The sequence below is a fragment of the Armigeres subalbatus genome, chromosome 1 (genome assembly GCF_024139115.2).
Source record: "Armigeres subalbatus isolate Guangzhou_Male chromosome 1, GZ_Asu_2, whole genome shotgun sequence".
Classification (NCBI taxonomy): domain Eukaryota; kingdom Metazoa; phylum Arthropoda; class Insecta; order Diptera; family Culicidae; genus Armigeres; species Armigeres subalbatus.
In genome coordinates this window covers 269,839,541-269,863,919 of record NC_085139.1, presented here as the reverse complement: position 1 = coordinate 269,863,919, position 24,379 = coordinate 269,839,541, and the positions used below count along the sequence as shown (strand labels likewise).

The window sequence follows — 24,379 nt, the reverse complement described above, 5'->3', positions numbered from 1 at the left end:
AACCTTTGACTGCTTCGAATAAAATTTCCCATAATGCCTATTCGGGTCCGTCCTGCATTAGAGCATGTGGATGTTTATTTAGAATCTGCCCGGAACCATTTCCACCTTCTGCCGGCGACCCATCTGCCTAAACCGTTTAGTACACGAACAACGTTTATTAATGTGCAAATCCCTTTTTCTTGGGCAAACTGGCGTAAAAAAAGCATTGGAATAATGCAAACATAATCTCGTCAGCCATTTCCCAGAGCCGCCCTACCAACGACGATGTTCGACGCATACGTTCTGTCGTTCGTTGGCTGGGTTGGTTGTTGGCTGCTGCTAGCTGCCATATAGTTCTGAGACTCTGGCACTTGAAGCGCCCCCGTCCCATCATCGTAGTGCTCTTCCCTGACAAATAAGAAGCCTGAGCCATTTTCGGGTCGTAAAAACTTTGTAAGCGAAAACGAGAATGCGTTGGTAGTCGTTTGTGTACTGTGGATCAGGGCGGATGGAATTTGGTAGTTCTTGCATCGCTGGCTTTCAAACATTCATCCGAAAGAAAACTCCACTAAAGAAATGATCACGTTTGAAGACACGAGGTATTTCGTATTTAAGAAGTTTTCCATTCAGTTCGGGCCGCCCTATTGAAGGTACCCACTGGAGAGGCAAAATGCTTAACCGCCGTTAAAATGCGACCTAATTTTGCGTTGAAATTTTTCTCATTTTCATTCCAACGACATCATCGCATCCGTTGGTTGTGCGCGCCAGGTTGATATCAGCAGTGCATGTTTTGTACCGTGTCGTGCATTGTACTCATGTGCCTGTAGATATTTGTAGAGTTTAAACAGGTCGTTGCCGGAGGGCGATTGTTGCAGCTGCTTTAGTAGCAGCATTGGAAGAAAGCAAAATCTTCTTCCAGGGTGAAACTGGAAATTATGAATTTTACTTGAAAACACAGATTAATTCACCTGTCGATGATAGCGTCTTTCTAAGTATTTTAAAATGTAATGAAAAAAATACGAAAGACAAAACTATTTCTTATATCCACCAATTTACATTTATATTTAATGCAATACAGCAATTTGATTTTTTTCAAGAATCCTTGGGAAAACAATGTTTTGTCAAAAACTTTGGAACGTAATATCAAATCTAAACCATTAAAAAAATTAAATTCAATTTTCCTTCGAATGCGAGCAAATCGGACAAAGCAAAGCTTTTCTTAGCTAAGCTTGGCTCAATTGACTGAACAGATCGTAGTTGCTAGTCGTGATTGGCCGAGAAACAACATATGCACATACTACCAATCGATTTCTATAAGAAACAAGCAACAAGAAACAAGAAACAAGAAACAAGAAACAAGAAACAAGAAACAAGAAACAAGAAACAAGAAACAAGAAACAAGAAACAAGAAACAAGAAACAAGAAACAAGAAACAAGAAACAAGAAACAAGAAACAAGAAACAAGAAACAAGAAACAAGAAACAAGAAACAAGAAACAAGAAACAAGAAACAAGAAACAAGAAACAAGAAACAAGAAACAAGAAACAAGAAACAAGAAACAAGAAACAAGAAACAAGAAACAAGAAACAAGAAACAAGAAACAAGAAACAAGAAACAAGAAACAAGAAACAAGAAACAAGAAACAAGAAACAAGAAAACAAGAAACAAGAAACAAGAAACAAGAAACAAGAAACAAGAAACAAGAAACAAGAAACAAGAAACAAGAAACAAGAAACAAGAAACAAGAAACAAGAAACAAGAAACAAGAAACAAGAAACAAGAAACAAGAAACAAGAAACAAGAAACAAGAAACAAGAAACAAGAAACAAGAAACAAGAAACAAGAAACAAGAAACAATCTCCCTAAAAGTGAGATTTTTTTTATTTTACAACATACAAGATTTGTGTCTTCAAAGAACTTGTAACTAGACCTTTCCTGAAAAACGTTATCGAAGACGCAAAGTTCGTTATTTAATTTCTTCTGGAGATTTGTCACGTTTTATGCCGACAACCCGACAAAATGTGTTTAATCATATCTTTTTTTTATTTCTACATTTCTAGATAATATTAAAAGGCTTTGGGACAGTTTGTCGAATGACGTTGTTGCTTTCCTCCCTTGATAACTTAGCTTACGTGGCATGTATTTTAATAAAAACGTTATTACCAAGTGCTGACACATTAACAAGATGTGTCTCAACCTAATACTTTAATCCCAAGAACATAGTTTGATTAGATTAAAGGCGAAATGCGTTGGAGGAATGAAATTTAGCTCAAAAGAATCAATCGTTCATTTTTAACTAATGTCTATTTGTATACATTACTCGGCCTCGCTCATTAACCATTCGCATCACGCGCTAATGGTTGCAACCGTTAGGGACCCCATACGGTATTCGATGCATCGCCTTGTCGCAAGATAGAAGTGGCTTGCACAATGTCACAATCGGTGCACTATTTTCTCTTGGCCCACTGCCTGCAACAATATGTCTCGCACCAATCCAAGTCGCAATGTTGTCGTCGAATGTATCCGCGAGTACGTTGTCACAATATCGCGCTGATCAATTCTTCGCTCTCACAGCCGGCAATTGTTTCCTGTGGCGAGCAGTGTGCTTGCCACGCGACCCGATCGAAAAGAGGGTCATTCCTTGTGCTGATGCACTAATCGTTTGAAACTACAAATAAAAGGCCTATCGAAGGCCTTTTGGTCTTACAGGATTGTAGTAGCTTTGATTTGTGGGAAATACACGCTTGATCTATTGTCCGGTGTAAAGCATCTATACACGTGCACCGTGCACGTTAATAAAGTACTAAAAAAAAACGTGCACCGAAGAGATGCATTGAATCTCGTGGTTGAGCTGATCTAGCAGTATGGTGAATTCTAGCAATCACACCAACGGACTGTAAGGATTATGGAAATGGGCTTTGGGACAGTTCGTCGAATGAAATTTCGTCGAATGACATTTCGTCGAATGACGGTTAGTCGAATGACATTTAGTCGAAAGTACATTTGGTCGAAGGGACATTTAGTCGAATGGACATTTAGTCGAATGGAAATTTAGTCAAATGTACATTAAGTCGAATGGACATTTAGTCGAATGGACATTTGATCGAATGGACAGTTAGTCGAATGGAAAATAAGTCGAATGATTGTACGACAATTCCCCGAAAACCAATTCCCCGAATGCAATTTCCCCGAATAAGAATTCCCCGAACGTAACATTTCCCCGAATGTAACAATTCCCCGAATGCAACATTTTTCCGAATGCAACATGTCCCCGAATTGTTTCCACAGTGCAGATAAAACTAAAACTAAGAAAGAAATCTGCGTCGTTTAACATATACTTAGTCACATAATTGGCTTTTGACATAATTTTGAGCTGCAACAAAATTGAGGGTCGCGGGACAGTTCACTTAAAAATTGTAAAAAAATAAGATGTTGGGTCATTGGGCCGAAGACCCTTATGCCGAACCGTCATTAGGCCAAGTTAAAATGATTAATGAGAAGTGAAAAGTGAGACGTGAGAAGTGAGAAGAGCGTAATGAGAAGTGAGAAATGAGAAGTGAGTAATGAGAAATGAGAAATGAGAAGTGAGAAGTGATAAACGAGATGTGAAAAGTGAGAAGATAGAAGTGAGAAGTGAGAAGTGAGAATTTAGAAGTGAGTAGTGGGAAGTGAGACATGAGAAGTAAGAAGTGGAAAATGAGAACTGAGAAGGAAGTACATAGTAGTGAGAAGTGTGGAGTAAGAAGGGAGAAGTGGAAAATATGATGCGAGACGTGTGATGTGAGGAGCGAGAAAGGGTGAAATACGACGGGAGATGTAGGAAGAGAGAATGGAAAAATAAGGAAGGAGGATAGAGATAAAGGAAGAAAATTAATACGTTTTCCGGTATAAGGCGTAGGAAAGGGATAATGTTTTTTTTGATAATCGTTTCGCCCGGTATTGGGGGAATACGAGTTATAATGCCTTATTAAAATGAACACTTTTGCCCGATATAAGACAAAGAGGGTAGATGGACCCTTCTTCAATTGAACACGTTTGCCTGGAGTAAAGCGAAGGAAGGAGATAATGCCTTCCTTGAATGATCGCGTCTAAGCAATGTAAGGACAATGTAGGAGATATTGCCTTCTTTAAATGAACACGTCGATGAATTCGATATTTTTTTCGGTATATATAATTGATATTTATTGCTAGATGCGATCTCATATATTATATCTATTCCGGGCCAACTCGTCTACATCAAAAGAAGAGACTACATTTATCATTACCTTATTGCAGGCAATCTCCTACTTCTGAAAAGGTAATTTCATTCTACTTTGGCTTATTTCGAACTAACGCCTAACTCTAATGAATAGATCATATCTACCGTTTTCTTATACCAGGTAGATACAAATTTTCAAAGAAGGAATAACATTCACTTCTTCATTATCCTGGGGAAACACCTACTTCCAAAGTAGATATCAAATTAATCCATTGCGTTACTCCGAGTAGATGCATTATTTTTAAAGAAGGGATCACATTCACCATTGCTTTATTCCGGGCATACGCATTATTTTTTTAAGGATTCATATCCACGATTACAGTAACTTCCTAAGAAGGGATAGACCTTACATAGGACAGAAGTTTGATTTCACAAATTTTTACCATTATGCTTTCAATGGAAATTTCCGTTCGTGATTCTACTCCACCAAAGAAATTCAGCCTTTGTTCGACTATTTTAGAAAAAAAATGAATAGGAAAACACTTTAATATAATATCTCTAATATCTTTATAATTTAACAATAAGGAAGATCAAGGACATACAAAACTATCGAAAAATTTGATCATGTTCGGCATCTCCAAAGAGACACTCTGGAACAAATCTTTGAACGCTTCTCTGTTCGGTGTTTACAGTCGATGACAATTATGCGTTTGCAAAAAAATACTTTATTTTCGGGGATTTGTTACATTCGGGGAAATGTTACATTCGGGGAATTGTTACATTCTGGGAAATTGCATTCGGGAAATTCAGTGGCGTCTGGTCGGCCTGTTCAACCTGTTCATTGCACAGGTAGGCCAACTAATGAAGATTATATTTTGATATTGTGTTCAAAAACATAGTTGCACCGGTTGGCAGAAAACTGTTGCAACAGCTACGTTCAATTTTGTTTCTGAACCAGTCAACACATTTGAAACTTAGGCAAACATGTAGCTTTCCTTTTTGTATTCAGGCGTTCGGTTGTTTGTATCCTACAAATGCACAAAAAGACACTCCTGCATCAAAACACATGTTTTTTTTTGTCTCTGCCCACCTACGCGTAGAACACGAAGCGATGCAACGAAACGGCGTCGCAGTTCGTTCAAGTTTACGACGTGAACGAAGAAGAAAATATGAGAGAGAATTGTGAGGAAAATTTTCTCTCTATTCGTCTGTTTGGGAACGAAGTGCTGCAACACACTGCGAGTATAATATCGACGGCTACTCACATCTCGTTGCAACTCGTTCAACTTCAAATTTGAACGAGCAAAAGACATATTCTCCTGTCGTTCAACTATATACGCGGAATACAAAACTACAGATGATACGAATGCCAGTAGTAACAACAGTTACATATTTGACTTAGTTCGTGGAGAGCCGCTTGGTTCAGCATAATTATTTGAACGTAGTTCTCTTCTATTTCAATATTGTTTGTTCAAGTTCATATATTTCGAGGATGTCTCATATGTGGCTCAAATATAGCTGTAATGATGTGCATAACCTTAATCTTTCAATGAAAACTTATTGGTTATCAAATGGTTGCATGATACTTTTCCCTTGCTAACGGCCAACAACGAAAAGTGAGCTTTATAAAGATATTTTTCCGATGGTCACCGGTGACGCCAGTCATAGTTATTTGGTAGGGCACCATTTGTTGCAAGAACGTTGCCTATGGCGACAAAGCGTGCTAGCGACGAGTGGCACCACACCGCGCACGTGCTGAAGGGTTATTAAGAATGATATTTGTTTGTTGAACATTTTTGAACAGGTTCCCAATTATTCCACGCGACGCCACTGGGGAAATTGTTACATTCGGGGAAATTGCATTCGGGAAAATTGCATTCGGGGAATTGGTTTTCGGGGAATTGTCGTACAATCAAGTCGAATGTTGAAAGTGTTTAGTCGGTAATAAGAGTAATTAGTTAAATGGATAATTCATCAATAGATTTTTAGTTGATTTGAATAAATAATCTACAAGATACATGAATAAATTCCTGGTGTTAGGTGGGACGCTAAACAGCGTTGACACGACGGCTCCGACGAGACAGGAGGTTTGCGCAGGCCCAATAAGCCGCCTTTAAAAACAACTATTATGAACGACATAGAAGATAATTCGACTCGATACAATCGGCAACGACCTAGGCGACGAATAAAGGATCACGATTGGAAGCTTGGAACATGGAACTGCAAGTTGCTGGGCTTCGCAGGTTGCGACAGGATAATCTACGATGAATTACATCCCCGCAACTTCGATGTCGTAGCGCTGCAGGAAATCTGCTGGACAGGACAGAAAGTGTGGAAAAGCGGGCATCGAGCGGCTACCTTCTACCAAAGCTGTGGCACCACCAACGAGCTGGGAACCGGCTTCATAGTGCTGGGAAAGATGCGCCAACGCGTGATTGGGTGGCAACCAATCAACGCAAGGGTGTGCAAGCTGAGGATAAAAGGCCGTTTCTTCAACTATAGCATCATTAACGTGCACTGCCCACACGAAGGGAGATCCGACGACGAGAAAGAAGCGTTCTATGCGCAGCTGGAGCAGACATACGCTGGATGCCCACTGCGGGACATCAAAATCGTCATCGGTGATATGACCGGTAGGATGGGAGGAAATGTATAGACCGGTCATCGGACCGGAAAGTCTGCATACCGTATCGAACGACAACGGCCAACGATGCATAAACTTTGCAGCCTCCCGTGGAATGGTAGTCCGAAGCACTTTCTTCCCCCGCAAGAGTATCCACAAAACCACGTGGAAATCACCTAATCAAGTAACGGAAAACCAAATCGACCACGTTCTAATCGACGGTTAATTCTTCTCCGACATCACGAACGTACGCACTTACCGCAGTGCGAATATTGAATCCGACCACTACCTCGTTGCAGTATGCCTGCGCTCAAAACTCTCGACGGTGTACTACACGCGTCGAAGTCGGACGCCGCGGCTTAACATTGGGCGACTACAAGACGGTAGACTAGCCCAAGAATACGCGCAGCAGCTGGAAGTGGCACTCCCAACGGAAGAGCAGCTAGGCGCAGCATCTCTTGAAGATGGCTGGAGAGATATTCGATCCGCCATTGGAAGCACCGCAACCGCTGCACTAGGCATGGTGGCTCCGGATCCGAGAAACGACTGGTATGACGGCGAATGTGAGCAATTAGCTGAGGAGAAGAATGCAGCATGGGCGAGATTGCTGCAACACCGCATGAGGGCGAACGAGACACGATACAAACGGGCGCGGAACAGACAAAACCCAATTTTCCGGAGGAAAAAGCGCCAGCAGGAAGATCGAGACCGTGAAGAGACGGAGGAAGTGTACCGCGCTAATAACGCACGAAAGTTCTATGAGAAGTTGAACCGTTCACGCAAGGGCCACGTGCCACAGCCCGATATGTGTAAGGACATAAACAGGAACCTTCTTACGAATGAGCGTGAGGTGATCCAAAGCTGGCGGCAACACTACGAAGAGCACCTGAATGGCGATATGGCAGACAACGGTGGCGGTATGGTAATGAACCTAGGAGCACACGCGCAGGACATGCGACTTCCGGCTCTGAATCTCCAGGAAATCCAGGAGGAGATCGGCCGGCTGAAAAACAACAAAGCCCCTGGAGTTGACCAACTACCAGGAGAGCTGTTTAAACACGGTGGTGAAGCACTGGCTAGAACGCTGCACTGGGTGATTACCAAGGTTTGGGAGGATGAGGTTCTGCCGCAGGAGTGGATGGAAGGTGTCGTGTGTCCCATCTACAAAATGGGCGATAAGCCGGATTGTAACAACTACCGCGCAATCACATTGCTGAACGCCGCCTACAAGGTACTCTCCCAAATTTCATGCCGCCGACTAACACTAATTGCAAGAGAGTTCGTGGGGCAGTACCAGGCGGGATTTATGGGTGAACGCTCTACCACAGACCAGGTGTTCGCCATACATCAGGTATTGCAGAAATGCCGCGAATACAACGTGCCCACACATCATCTATTCATCGACTTCAAAGCCGCATATGATACAATCGATCGGGACCAGCTATGGCAGCTAATGCACGAAAACGTATTTCCGGATAAACTGATACGGTTGATCAAGGCGACGATGGATCGGGTGATGTGCGTAGTTCGAGTTTCAGGGGCATTCTCGAGTCACTTCGAAACGCGTAGAGGGTTACGGCACGGCAAGGTGATGGTCTTTCGTGTCTGCCATTGAACATCGCTTTAGATGGAGTAATACGATGGGCAGGGATTGACACGAGTGGTACGATTTTCACGAAGTCCGCCCAGTTATTTGATTTCGCCGACGACATTGATTTCATGGCACATAACTTTGAGAGGATGGAGGAAGCCTACATCAGACTGAAAAGCGAAGCTAAACGGATTGGACTAGTCATCAACACGTCGAAGACGAAGTACATGATAGGAAGTGGCTCAAGAGAGGTCAATGTAAGCCACCCACCACGAGTTTCTATCGGTGGTGACGAAATCGAGGTGGTTGAAGAATTCGTGTACTTGGGCTCACTGGTGACCGCCGATAACGATACCAGCAGAGAAATTCGGAGGCGCATAGTGGCTGGAAATCGTACGTACTTTGGACTCCGCAAGACGCTCCGATCGAATAGAGTTCGCCGCCGTACCAAACTAACTATCTACAAAACGCTTATAAGACCGGTAGTTCTCGACGGACACGAGCCCTGGACGATGCTCGTGGAGGACCAACGCGCACTGGGAGTTTTTGAAAGGAAAGTGTTGCGTACCATCTGTGGTGTGGTGCAGATGGCGGACGGTACGTGGACGAGGCGAATGAACCACGAGTTGTATCAGCTGTTGGGAGAACCATCCATCATTCACACCGCGAAAATCGGAAGACAGCGGTGGGCCGGGCACGTAGCCAGAATGTCGGACAGTAATCCGGTGAAAATGGTTCTCGACAACGATCCGACGGGAACAAGAAGGGGAGGTGCACAGCGGGCAAGGTGGATCGATCAGATGGAGGACGATTTGCGGACCCTCCGCAGCTGCGTGGTTGGCGACGTGTAGCCATGGACCGAGCCGAATGGAGAGGACTCTTATATACCGCACAGGCCACTTCGGCCTTAGTCTGAATAAATAAATAAAATAAGTCCCGTCCCAGCTTCACACAAGATGAACCAAGACGATGCACTACGGTCTCAGCATGCTTACTTTTCTACTCTGACATGTGGCGATAAAATATGCATCACTCTTGAAGTGTCATTTTTCTTACGAGCCTACCTTGTTGTCTGTATACCGTGCCCAAGGTGATCTGGTAGCCCTAAAATTTGAACACATCGACATAGGTAGAAAGAATCCCGAACGAAATATGACCAGAATACATCGAGATAGGTAAGCTATCGAAATGTAGAAAGCGAATTTGTATGCAGAATGAAATGCCCGACCAGAACATCGACAAAGAGAGATTTATCGAGAAATAAAACATCGAGATGTATACATCTTTATAAAGAGTCGACTGTACAGTGATGTTATGGAAAAAAGCTGTATGTTTTACACAGTTTTACAATCAGATTTAATCCGGGAGTAAGAAAGTGTTAGCTCTACTGCAGCTCCAGTTACCCATTTCAGACTGCCTGGTATTTCATTACCAGTCCGAGGTCCCTTTTCCTCACAATAAGCTCCGTCTGTTTATGCTACCATTATCAAATGGATAAACAAACTTCTGGATTTGAAATCCAGCACGTATTTTGTTTCTTTTATAAATTGAAATTATAGCACAAATATAATGAAACGACCTCACCAAATTAATTCAATTAGAGTAAAATCAGCAGTGATTCAAATCGTTCGGGGCTGTCAGTTTGAATATGAATCTGAAACATTAATTTTCCCAGCAGCTGTTCTAGATTCAGTTTTTATACCAGTCAACTGTCAAAATAATAAAACTGGTATAATGCTCCGCAGTGGCGTAGCAAGAAAATTGGCCTGAGGGGGGTTTTCTGAACAATTTTTTTTTTGAAAAAACAAATTTCTTCTAAAAATTTTTGTCTCTGGGGGGGGGGGTTATGTCCAAAACCACCCCCGTGGCTACGCCACTGACGCTCCGTTCTATTTTCTGCAGATTTGAACCACGATTGAATCACGAGATTCAAATATTTTTCAATTGTTTTGGTGTATGGATGCATCATTTTATTTGCGGATCAATCCACTTTGCAATTCCGGCGCCTTTCTTGGCAGTAACATAATGATTTCAATTAATTGAAAATTTGAAAAACATGAATAGAACACTGCTGGGGAAACCAGCGAGTTTGTTCTATTTTGCTCCAGATTCAAACTAGAATAGTGGTCAAAAATTTAGAATGAAACTGAATCACTCCTGATTTCACCCTTATGTGTAATAAAACTGAGCCACAGAAAAACCCTTCCAGGATTGGCTTTTCGACCACTGGCCATGGGGATCTCCGTCAAGGATCCATCCCTCAGGTGGTTGGAGCAAGGTTTTTGCAGTGAGAACAGGAACTTTAATCACGGGCCAATCACATCACAAGCGTATCAATCCTGGTAAATTCCTTTTTAAACCATGTAGAACAACTATTTAATTATTAGGTTAAAGAATTGACGGGAGCAAAAATTAATCACTTCTTTTCTCTAGCGCGGCCCACTTCGATCAGTCTTCTATTATGAACCTTTTATTTTTTGCACAAAAATATAGCCAAAAAGAATCGATGAAACAATGCACCAAGCGTCTCCATATGACTGTACGCTTATATGGTGAACATGTTTAGAACTTGTCGGCATAAAAAGTAAATAAAAATCAAAAGTAATGAAATTGCGAACTTGGTTTCTTCGGCAATGTTTTTCAGGAGAAGTTTTTCTACAACTTTTGTATGTTGTAAAGTAGAAAAAATATTTTTTCATCTTACTTAAAGGGGGATCAATCATTAAGCTATACACCTCCAAAGAAGCGCCTTAGCTTACTGATAAAGTACCTGGAATTTAGTGATGAGCTTATTGTTAAATATTTCAAACCCTATCAAAATATTGAAAAAAAAACTGAAAGACACCATTACGCAAAATCGCATAATGAAAGTACTATGAAATGAACGTGTCTCAAAATGATTTTCGCCACTGTGCACCGGTGATGTACAGGACCCATAAGTAAATAAGTAAATACGGTTGGATGGATCGTTCCTGATGTATTTAGGACGATTCAATACTGCACAATGAGTTTCATACATATTTCTAGGCGACTCTACATAAAAAGTTCATGACAATTGGGTATCAATAAAACTAAAATATTTTTTAATTATCACTGAAATCATTTCAACAATCAGAAAACTGACAGTAGTAAAATCTCTGCGAGAAAGAAAAACACTCTGTACCATGGTATACTTCGGTTCAGTCTCGTAGTCATTCAAATATCGAGTTGAGAAAAATACACTTTTTTTGGAAGCCGTTTGAAGAGACCACTACGGCATAGATTGTTTTCATGATTCGATATCGAGTCATAGAACGTCGGACCCATGAAGGGTCCACTGTATGGAAGGATTGAAATTGAAAACATGATATTTGTTTGGATCTACTCCCTGAAGCTATTTGCATTCGCGTTAACTGATACATCATACGACTGTGTTCAGTTGAACTCAGTTCAAGATCATGTGAAGTATCAGGGCAAACAAAATGAGTTCATCTTGTTTAGCATTTTTTCTTTCCCGGCTAAAAAGATTTTCATTTTTTCATCACAAACCTCGCATACAAAGCTCGGTGTTCGCTTCGTTGGTGGTGCAGCAATAGGTCCATTCTTATGCAGCTGACTTCACAAAAGGCGTTTCAACGCCCCTTTTGAGAGTACATAATCGACGGTGTTGTCGTCGTCGCACTATGCGGAGAAAGGATACAAACCAAACAAGAAAAAAAATGACGCTTCAAAATTGCTTACTCGAGTTTGGAATTTTTCATGAGTCATACGAAACAAAACCACCAGGAGATTTTGAGCCACACACTGTGTTAGAACTAAATTACACATTTTTTGAGAACTGTCCCTCGTATATGTGCACACTGTCTAGCATAAAGAAGTATATTTTAAGACAAAGCTCTTTTTACATGAAGCTTTTGCCTTTGTTTCCACTCTGAGATGAAAGAATAAATACACAGAGCTGTAATGTTTTTTTTGCATATATCGATATACTCTTGGGGATTCCAAATTTTACGCTCATGCTTCTAACATAACAACTTTGTTTTCCTATTTTGAAGATGGAAAGCTGAAGCAGAATTTATTTAATATACATACATCATGCCTGCCTATTATGATACTCAATTCAAAAAACAAATGCCTCTTTCAACTGATAAACACTTACATTCTTGATGAACAACATTCCTTAATAACGTTAAGCAACAACGCAGAGAATAATGTAATAAAAATTAAGACTGTTGCGTCATATGGCCCCAGCTGATTTTGTCGTTGAATTCAAACACTCGACTCATAGTGCTCGTAGTTGGCATCGCCGCCATCGCGTATTATAGAGATCTTTATGAACGAGCCAACCGAGAGTGAGTAGATTCAGAAAGCGAATGTTTATGCTGCCGCAGGGTGATCATCGTGAAGCGGTCCGGTGAATATATCCCACTTTCGCCGTCTCGATATGGTCTCCAGCCCAAAGGCACACACGACCATCCTTTGTTTGGCGTTCGTGCTTTTCGAAGAACGATAAAGATGAAAGGAGTCTCAGCATATACTTCTCGCTGGTTGGGTGGACTGTTGCTACTGCTACTGCCGCTCTGTTACTACTCCTATGCCAGCTGATACGACAGGTGCTAGATTGGTGCAGTTCGCCCATCTGGCTTGAGTCGGCTACACAATATGAAGTAATCACGGAAAGGACGAAGCATAACTCCAAATTCAAATTGCCATCCTTTACCCGTTCGAGTGGAGAGGAAATTGCGAAGTAATCTGTATGTAACGACTGTATTTCGGGGTTATTCGTATTTGGAGCAGGTAAATTTACAATCATCGCAATCCCATCTCGAAATGGCGGTAGGTTGATGATCAAATGGGTCAATTTTTATGTGAGAACTCTTGTAAAGGGGGTTCCATTCAGCGAACAGCTTTATCGAAGGGGATATTGCTTCTTTTACTACAATCCGCATTAGGAAGGCAGAGGGGCTTTTCTCATTTATTTCGCCGAATAATATATTATTTGTACGAGCTCGTTTCTTTAATATGCTTAGCATTTCGAGTAAAAATGGTGATAGCGATAAGGAATGATGCAATATCAAAGTTACAGGGATATGAGAAATGATAATCAATCAGTGGACTCGGATACATTGCTTTGTAAACGACATTTCTATAGAATATTTTCCTTATTCGTTTACGGAGTCAATTTCATGTTTTACTATTCCTTTCTACACTGGAGGCGCCAGAATTCTGGTAAAATTAGTTTACCCGCGTTTCTGGCCTAATTGGTTCATTTTTGATTTGGCGTCATTAATAAGAACTATATATTGCGCATAAATCCCAAAACTTTATTCCCACCTTTGGATTTTCGCGCCGAGCAGTCAGCGCCAGACTCGTCGACAAGGGTAAAGTTATCGAATTGGTAACCCTAATTTGTGACAAATAATGTCTTTTGCTTGTGTGAATTGTGTGATTAGATTAGATTAGATTAGATTAGAATAATGTCTATTGCTTGTGTGAATGAAAAAATATAAAAATTGAGCATTTAGTTGACATTTTTTATTGTTATATGCAAGTTTTGACAGCATTATTTATGTATGAGTGAATAACATGTGTAAGATACGGATTAAAAAGACTGGCCACAGGCTTTTCGGATAGCCAACAACTATTCTCACGGGATGCTTTATCAGAACTGAAGTGTATATTCAAAAATTAAATTTGTGTTAGGTGTTCTTTGGATGTTTAGCATGTTGGTGTAAGTGTTACAATAATTTCACTAAGGGTTCGTCCCATTTGATATAAACACATTACATTCGGACACCCAGACTACCTCAGATGTCCTCATCGAAATTCACCTTAATCCAGCACAAACTGAGATGTTATAAAGTTTTCAAAAGTTCAATCTTCTTCTTCATCACTACACATAACGTCTTCAAGATCAGCTACATCGCACCATCGCTTCATTCGGTCCGCTGAATAGACCGTAGAAAACCTTCTTGGAGTCTCGAAACCCGGAACCGTCGCAATCCGATAACGATCGTTAGCCAACACCTCCGTAACAACGAATGGTCCCTTGAATCGCGGCTCAAGTTTACGACTTCCGCCCGGAACATACTGATCCTTCGCCACCAATATCAAATCATTTACCTGATACCGCAGTGCTTCACGCCGATGTTCATCGAAGTACTTCTTCTGCTTATCTTGGTTTATCCTTGTAGTATTCTGAACACGTTCACGCAGCTCACAAGTTGGTACCTGAAGACAATCGCTTTCCACTGTTAACACTGACACTATTTCATTCATCACCATATCTTTGGGTCGGTATGATAATACCAACGATGTGGGTGACATCCCTGTCGTTGTGTTTGGTGCCGTGTTGAATGCCCTCTGGACTGCTTTAACCTTTTCGTCCCATTTTCGATCGTCGTCAACCATGGTTCTAATAGCGGTCAGAATGGTGCGGTTGCTACGTTCCACTTGGCCATTTCCTCTTGGTGTCCCCACAGCTACTAGTACATGATCGACTCCATAATCACCGCAGAACTTCTTCAGTGCATTCGAAGTGAAAGCTGTACCTCGATCAGTCACAATACGAGAAGGCAGCCCAAAAACACTGGCCACGTCCTCCAGCATGGTCACTACAGGTAGTGCATTAGTACTTTTAACCGCTTTCAGCAACAAGAACTTAGTGTAACCGCAGATTATCGCCAATATGTGTTCGTTACCCTTCGAGGACCTAGGGAACGGTCCTAAATGGTCCATGTGCACAGTATGGAATGGTACAGGAGTCTTTGGTATAGGGTTTAGAAACCCTTCTGGCCGACCTTGCTTCGATTTGAAAAATGCACATTTCGAGCACGCGGCAATGTAAGCACGTATGTACTTCCTCATCTTAGGGAACCAAAATAAGTTCTGCACCATTGTCAACACTTTTTGCTCACCGAAATGTCCTTTCTCATCGTGATAACTTTTCACAATACGCCAACGCACGTTGTTGGGCACCACCCAGCATTTTCGTTCCCCAATCTTCCTATACAGCCGGTTGTTTTCGATGACATAATTCTGCTGTATCTGTCGATCTTCATCACACATTGGATCGCGATTCAACTTATCGATCACTTCCACCACACGAGGATCATTGTGCTGCATACTGACGAGAAAATCCGAATTCGATAGCTCCAAGCTGACGAGAAAATCCGAATTCGATAGCTCCAATACCATGATACTATCCGCAACTGTCTCTATCTCCCTTGGCTCTTCTGTTGGCGACCTACTCAGGGCATCAACATGCTGCATTTTGGAACCTTCACGGTGCTCTATGCGGAAATCGTACTCCATCAGCTTCAAAAAATACCGCGCAACTCTCTTATTCATCTCCTTCTTTGCATAGGCATCGCGAATCGCCGAACAATCAGTTCGAATCACGAAAAATCGTCCAACGAGGTATTGTCGAAAACGTTCAACGCTAGCCACCACTGCTAACATTTCGAGTTCGTAGCTGTGATAGGCCGCCTCCGTATTCGAATTCTTCTTGCTGAAATAACTCACTGGCTTCCATCCCTCGTTTACTTTCTGCAGCAAAATTCCAGCTACGCCACCACACGAAGCATCGGTATGTAACTTCACTTCCGCTTTCTGGTCGTACAGCACTAGCAACGGTCTTGTCACCAAAAGTTCTTTTATTTTGTCGAACGCTTTCTGTTGTTCATCTCCCCATACAAAATCAACTCCTTTTCGCAGCAAACAGAACAGCGGTTCAGCCACAATGCTGTAGTTCTGAACAAATCTCCTGAAGAATCCCGATAAACCTAGGAACTGCTGCACCGTGTGAACGGTTTTAGGAACAGGAAATTCGGCCACTGCTTGTGTTTTTCTTTCCCCCGGTCGCACACCTTCTGCACTTAATTCAAATCCCAAGAACTCCACCTCACGCTTGAAGAAGAAACTTTTCCTTAGATTGATGGTGAAACCTTCTTCGCGCAGTACTATCAACAAGCACTCCAACTTCCATAACAGCTCTTCTTCATTTTTCCCAGACAGGATCAAGTCATCGATATACGCCACAATCATAACTTTCTGTTTCCTTAACTTTTCGACCACTTTATTCATTGCCCTTTGAAAGACTGCACATCCATTCGTTAATCCAAAAGGCATACGGAGGAGACGATAGTGTCCGTCTACTGTAGAGAATGCAGTGAAGTTTTGGCTCTCTTGTGCAAGTGGTATTTGGTAGTATCCACTATACAGATCGAGCGTCATAAACACATCCGCACCAGCCACGGCACGGCAAATGCTGGGTAAAGCGTACCATTGGTACTTCGCGTACCTGAAGGAATAAAATAGACCCCAGCTCGCGGTCCTTAGCCTCTTACCCAGCAACTCCTATCCCTACCTCCCGCGGTGCTGGCCGGGATACGAGCAACCTTAGGGAAGATCGGGTAACCAACCCCGGTGGGAACTATGGTCGAATGCTGACGGGGAAAGGGAGTTTGCTCCTCTCCGGAGATGCAAATCTTATTGAGCGTCTGTTCTCCATGTCAGGATCGACTCATAACAGCGCCTGTTCTCCATGTTAGGGGCGGCTGATCATCGTCCGAGTGCCAGCGAGGGACTCTAAAATGAAACTGTGCACCATGGTCCACCGGAAATAAGGAGGAATGGTCCTCCGGAAATTTAGGGGTTTGGTGTCAGGCCCTGCAAGCCAGCCTTTAAAAATCATAAGCAACGAACAATCAACAAGAGAGTACGGACCGGAACCATCGGCGAAGACCACTGCGACGAAAAGGGACTAGCGATTGGAAACTCGGTTCGTGGAACTGCAAATCTCTCAACTTCATCGGGAGCACACGCATACTCGCCGATGTGCTCAAGGACCGTGGATTCGGCATCGTAGCGCTGCAGGAGGTTTGTTGGAAGGGATCAATGGTGCGAACGTTTAGAGGTAATCATACCATCTACCAGAGCTGCGGCAACACACACGAGCTGGGAACAGCTTTCATAGTGATGGGCGATATGCAAAGGCGCGTGATCGGGTGGTGGCCGATCAATGAAAGAATGTGCAGGTTGAGGATCAAAGGCCGGTTCTTCAACTTCAGCATAATCAACGTCCATAGCCCACACTCCGGAAGCACTGATGATGATAAGGACGCATTCTACGCGCAGCTGGAACGTGAGTACGACAGCTGCCCAAGCCACGACGTCAAAATCATCATAGGAGATTTGAACGCTCAGGTTGGCCAAGAGGAGGAGTTTAGACCGACTATTGGAAAGTTCAGCGCTCACCGGCTGACGAACGAAAACGGCCTACGACTAATTGATTTCGCCGTCTCCAAGAATATGGCCATTCGTAGCACCTACTTCCAACACAGCCTCCCGTATCGGTACACCTGGAGATCACCACTGCAGACAGAATCACAAATTGACCACGTTCTGATTGATGGACGGCACTTCTCCGACATTATCGACGTCAGGACATATCGTGGCGCTAACATCGACTCTGACCACTATCTGGTGATGGTTAAACTGCGCCCAAAACTATCCGTCATCAACAATGTTCGGTACCGACGACCGCCGCGGTACGACCTAGAGCGACTGAAGCAACCTGATGTCGCCACTGCATACGCGCAGCATCTCGAGGCAGCGTTGCCGGAAGAGGGTGAGCTCGATGGGGCCCCTCTTGAGGACTGCTGGAGTACAGTTAAAGCAGCCATTAACGACGCAGCGGAGAACAACGTCGGGTATATGGGTCGAAGTCGACGGAACGATTGGTTCGACGAAGAGTGCAGACAGATTCTGGAGGAGAAGGACGCAGCGCGGGCGGTTGCGCTGCAGCAAGGTACCCGGCAGAACGTGGAACGTTATAGACGGAAGCGGAGACAGCAGACCCGCCTTTTTCAGGAGAAGAAACGCCGCCTGGAAGAAGCGGAGTGCGAGGAGATGGAACAGCTGTGCTGTTCTCAAGATACACGCAAGTTCTATCAGAAGCTCAACGCATCCCGCAAAGGCTTCGTGCCGCGAGCCGAAATGTGCCGGGATAAGGATGGGAGCATCTTGACGGACGAACGTGTGGTGATCGAAAGGTGGAAGCAGCACTACGAGGAACATCTGAATGGCGCTGAGAGTACAGGCAGTGAAAGTCAAGGCAGTGGAGGAGATGACTACGTCAGTTCAGCGGACGATGGAAGCCAACCAGCCCCCACCTTGAGGGAAGTTAAGGATGCCATTCAACAGCTAAAGACCAATAAAGCAGCTGGTAAGGATGGTATCGGAGCTGAGCTCATCAAGATGGGCCCGGAAAAGCTGGCCACTTGCCTGCACAAACTGATAGTCAGAATCTGGGAAACCGAACAGCTACCGGAGGAGTGGAAGGAAGGGGTTATATGCCCCATCTACAAGAAAGGCGACAAACTGGAGTGTGAGAACTTTCGAGCGATCACCATCCTTAATGCCGCCTACAAAGTGATATCCCAGATCATCTTCCGTCGTCTGTCACCATTAGTGAACGAGTTCGTGGGAAGTTATCAAGCCGGCTTCGTTGACGGCCGCTCGACAACGGACCAGATCTTTACTGTACGGCAAATCCTTCAAAATGCCGTGAATACCAGGTCCCAACGCACCATCTGTTCGTTGATTTCAAGGCGGCATACGACAGTATAGACCGCGTAGAGCTATGGAAAATTATGGACGAGAACAGCTTCCCTGGGAAGCTTACCAGACTGATCAAAGCAACGGTGGATGGTGTGCAAAACTGTGTGAAGATTTCGGGCGAACACTCCAGTTCGTTCGAATCGCGCCGGGGACTAAGACAAGGTGATGGACTTTCGTGCCTGTTGTTCAACATTGCGCTAGAAGGTGTCATGCGGAGAGCCGGGTGTAACAGCCGGGGTACGATTTTCAACAGATCCAGTCAATTTATTTGCTTCGCGGATGACATGGACATTGTCGGCCGAACATTTGCAAAGGTGGCAGAACTGTACACCCGCCTGAAACGTGAAGCAACAAAAGTTGGACTGGTGGTGAATGCGTCAAAGACAAAGTACATGCTTGTGGGTGGAACAGAGCGCGACAGGGTCCGCCTGGGAAGCAGTGTTACGATAGACGGGGATACCTTCGAGGTGGTCGAGGAATTCGTCTACCTCGGATCCTTGCTAACGGCTGACAACAACGTTAGTCGTGAAATACGAAGGCGCATCATCTGTGGAAGTCGGGCCTACTACGGGCTCCAGAAGAAACTGCGGTCGAAAAAGATTCGCCACCGCACCAAATGTGTCATGTACAAGACGTTAATAAGACCGGTAGTCCTCTACGGACATGAAACATGGACAATGCTCGAGGAGGACTTGCAAGCACTCGGAGTATTCGAGAGACGGGTGCTTAGGACCATTTTGGCGGTGTGCAAGAAGACGGTGTGTGGCGGCGAAGAAGTAACCATGAGCACGCCAAACTATACGGAGAACCCAGTAATAAAGAAGAGAGCTAAAGACGGAAGGGTACGATGGGAAGGACATGTTGCAAGAATGCCGGACGGCAACCCTGCAAAGATGGTGTTCGCTTCCGATCTGGCAGGTACGAGGCGGCGGGGAGCGCGGCGGGCGAGATGGGCAGACGAGGTGCAGAACGACTTGGCGAGCGTGGGGCATATCCGAGGATGGAGAGATGCGGCCTCGAACCGTGCATTGTGGCGTCAAATTGTGGATTCAGTGTTATCTGTTTAGATGTTAACTAAATAAATGAAATGAAAATGAACCAGCCAACTTTTGTAAACACGATTCGATATCGGGCATCGGAAATTTATCTTTGATTGTACGCAAGTTGAAAGCCTATAGTCTATAGCCATCCGAAACTCGTTATTTTTCTTAGGTACCAACACTACTTGGCTGTTGTAGGGCGATTCGGTTTCGGCTATTATCCCAGCATCCAACAACTCGTGCACTAACTCAGCCAAGACGCTCTCTCGAACGTATTCCAGCTTCCGAGGTTTAACGTACACAGGCTCATCACTGATCAAGCTAATCTTCATCTCGTTCGATGTAGCACATCCCATCTCACTCATATTCAGCGCAAAACAATCACGATAGTTTCTCACCAACCGGCACAAACGTTTATTGTATTCCTCTGGACCATCGCTATTGATCTGATCTTCTCTTATCTCGTCCACTTTCGATTGTACATCGATCGCATACATATGTGCAATTGACGATTCAACACTACTATCCCGCGGGCGAGTTTCACGTGAGTGTGGTGGCTGCTTTTGTGCCACATCAAGTTCAAATCGCACATCGCCTTTACGCTTCACCATCACTAAACCGTCGCTGTCGATGATGTCTTCGCCTAGAATAACCGCTGTATCTTGGACCCAGGTTGGAACCACCTGCAACTCTACTGGTAAGGTCACTCCATCGACCTGTAGTTCTGCACACACTTTGGAAGAAACATTGATTTCTTTCTTCCCGAATCCTCGAAGTACTTTTTGACTGGGTTTTATTTCACCGACGTTCTTTGCAAACTTTTCCTGAATGGTGGAAACTTTTCCACCGGTGTCAACTAACGCTTTCATTGAAACACCTCCTACTAGCACGTTCTTCACAAAAGCACTTTTTTGATCCACTACCCTCATTTGCTTTGGAATTGCACCTTTCACTTCCCGTTTAACCAACGGCGTGGGACAGTCTTTTTTCATGTGACCATCTTTTTTGCATAGATGACACATCACTCTTGGGCAACGGCGCGCGATATGTCCCGTTTGATGGCACTGAAAGCATACTTCGGACGATTGTTCATGTTTTCTCGGAGCACTATATACGATAGGCTCAACTACTTTGGAGACCGCCACAGCATCTACACTATCGATCCATCGCAGTTCTTCGAGCAACTGTTCAACATTGGACACTTTTCCGATAGTCATTCAAGTAAACAAATAGTAGGAACTTTGGGAACATAAATGTATCGATAACATTGATAACGCCTTCATACGTTACTTCAAATTCATTATTTCAAAGGATTAATAAAAATCTTCGCTTGGCAGCTGCCGCTTGAAGAATAATGTTATGAAGTCTCCGTTCTTCTATATCCTCATGACGATTTGGTTGCACGATGAAAGCTAACGTTGTGCGCGTCATCAACGATGTTTCGGGTAGCAAAGTAGACAATACAACTCGATGACTATTGTCAGCCCTGGATGAGACATCATGCCTAAATTTCAGATTTGATTTTGATGCTTGACGGATGTTATGAGAATGTAGACCTCAACCCACGATAGCAATTTCGAGATCAGTTGATGAGATTTGATGACAGTTAGAATATGTAGTTATTTTGTTATTTTGTTATTCCGGAGCGATAAGGACTCCGGTGAGCTCTTATTATTCCGGAGCGAGAAGGACTCCGAGGTAACTTTTATAATTCCGGAGCGAGATGGACTCCGAGGCATCTTTTTATTCCGGAGCGAGAGGAGCTCCGAAAAGTTTTTGTTATTCCGGAGCGAGAAGGACTCTGAAGAGTTTTTTTTTTGACTCCGACGAGTTTAATATTCCGGAGGGAAATGTACTCCGAGGCGACTTTTATTTCGGGGGCGAGAGGGTCTCCGAAGAGTTTTTGTTATTCCGGAGCAAGAAGGTCTCCGAGGCATCTTTTGTTATTCCGGAGCGAGAGGGACTCCGACGATTTTTTTTATTCTAGAGCGAAAAGGACTCTAAGGCAACTTTTGTGATTCCATTGATGATATGCTGCGATGTGAGAAGAATAAATATGTAATGATTACTCTTAATATGATCATTTCGATCTGATATTGTAATCGTCTTGACAACTTTTATGATACTGTAGGGGTGAAAAGGAATGTAGTATAATAGATTGGATGGTTATAAATATATGAATTTTATAATATTGAATTGGGTTCTTTGAATAATATGAAACGAAAAATATATCATTGAAAATTAATCAATTAAAAATGTTGTTTTCCCCAATATTTATTTATTTATTTATTTATTTCGTCAACCGACGTAGACTAGTACATATACAATATACATGTTTTTCTTTATTTTCTTAATGCTATAAATACGGTATTATAGTGTATAAAAATAAGAATGAGTGGTGTTTAATTTTGCGATTTAATGTAAATTTAGATGTGTAGGTTTCGAATTGTGATTAAAGGTTCTGCCGAGACATTGTAAAGTCAATAGTTTCGCAGTGTTGATTATAGATGGCCATCATCTGATTGAGAGGTCCGAATTTTGCATAATTTGTACGGCAGTGATTAATTAAAAATGTATGTCGATGACGCAGTTGTCGAGATGGTATGTAGAAATTTAATTTCGATAAAATGTTTGTTGAATCAATACGCTGCGAAACTATATCGTTAATAAATGAAACCATTGCAGTTTATAAGCTTGCAGCGTGCCTCATATGATGGAAGTGGGAATGTTGTCCAACCTAATTTACAAAGAGCAAATAATAGGAATTGTTTTTGTACTGATTCTAATCTTTCTTCGTGTGCTTTTGAAAATGGAGACCATACAATGCTGCAATATTCCAGTATCGACCTTACATAAGCAATATATAATGTTTTAATTGTGTATGGGTCATGAAAGTTATAGCAGAAACGTTTTATAAAACCCATCATATTATTTGCTTTATGAATAATGGTGTTGTAATGGTCGATGAACGTTAGTTTGGAGTCCAAGATAATTCCTAAATCCCTAACTCTATCGCATTTCTCTTCAACCTGGTTTCCTAATGTATTTGAGAGATTTGATGCTGTTCTTTTTCTGCTGAATGATATAAGGTTACATTTTTTACATTCAGTTGCAATAGGCTTTTATTGCACCATTCGTAGAATGTGCATATTTCGTTCTGGAATATGTTGAGGTCATTTTTATTCCCTATTTCCAAAAAGAGCTTCATGTCATCTGCATAGATTAACACTTTAAGTTTGTCAAGAATGAAGGAAATGTCGTTTACATATATTATGAATAATAGAGGCCCCAAATGAGAGCCCTGGGGGACACCGGAAGTGGCTTGAATGGGTTTTGATCTATTGTTGTTAAATTTTATAATCAATTGGCGATCAGTTAAGTAGGATTCAAGCCATTTGAGTAGTCCCGGCTCAATTCCAGTTTTTTTTCAATTTGAATAGAAGCATGGTAATATTGAAGCTATGCGATCAAATGCTTTACTGAAGTCAGTATAAAGAGCTTCTACATGGTTTTCTTTATCCATTGCATTCAGGGTATAGTCAACAAATTCAAGAAGATTAGTTGAACATGAACGCCCTTTAAAGAAGCCATGCTGTGTGTCTGTTATTCGGTTGAATAATTTTTCGTTTACTATGGCCTCAAAAAGTTTTGGAATGCAAGAGATAATGGCTATTCCACGATAATTACGTATGTCTGATTTTTTTCCAGATTTGAAAATGGGTATCAAAAATGAGTTTTTCCATATATTTGGGAATTTTCCTGATTCTAGTGACATATTAAATAGCCAAAATAATGGAGTGGTTAGTTCCACTGCTAGGGTTTTCATAAATATAGGAGGGATTCCATCAGGACCAGGACCTTTCGAAGCATCTAAACTACGTAGGGCCTGCAAAATGTCATGGACATGAAGTTGATTCACTCCAATATCATTTGAAAAGTCTGGAAAAAATGCAAAATAGTCGTGGTCACGATCATTTTCAGAAAATGTAGAATAGGTTTCCTGGAAAAAATCTGCAAAAAGATTACAGTTCTTTTCCGAGCTATCCCCCGTGTTTTCGTCAAGATGCATAATTGATGGAAAGTTATTAGATTTCAGTTTTGTTTTTACGTAATTAAAGAAGTTCTTAGGACAGGACTTTATTTTGTTCTCCGTTTTTGAATTGTAATTTTCCAATGCGTTACTGATAGCGTAATTCAATTGATCGCATACGTCCAAGTAATATACTAAATTTTCATTACTGTTATGACTTTTGTAAATTTTGTGTGCTTTTTGCTTGCGATTTCTTAAATTCTTGATTTGCCGGTTATACCAAATTGGGTCTTTATTATTGTTATGACGTCGTTTC

The 24,379-nt window shown here is 42.5% G+C and overlaps 2 protein-coding genes across 2 annotated transcripts in view; one reads left to right on the top strand and one right to left on the bottom strand.

Moving 5' to 3' along the window:
• The window catches only part of LOC134213920 (uncharacterized), a 417,536-nt gene that overhangs the window by 45,382 nt on the left and 347,775 nt on the right, over window positions 1-24,379 (top strand). The window lies entirely within an intron of this gene.
• LOC134207314 (uncharacterized) lies at window positions 20,137-20,962 on the bottom strand. Its single transcript, XM_062683038.1, has 2 exons — window positions 20,214-20,962; window positions 20,137-20,140 (listed from the first exon to the last, which is right to left on the bottom strand). The coding sequence occupies exons 1-2, from the start codon at window positions 20,960-20,962 to the stop codon at window positions 20,137-20,139; spliced, it is 753 nt and encodes a 250-aa protein (XP_062539022.1).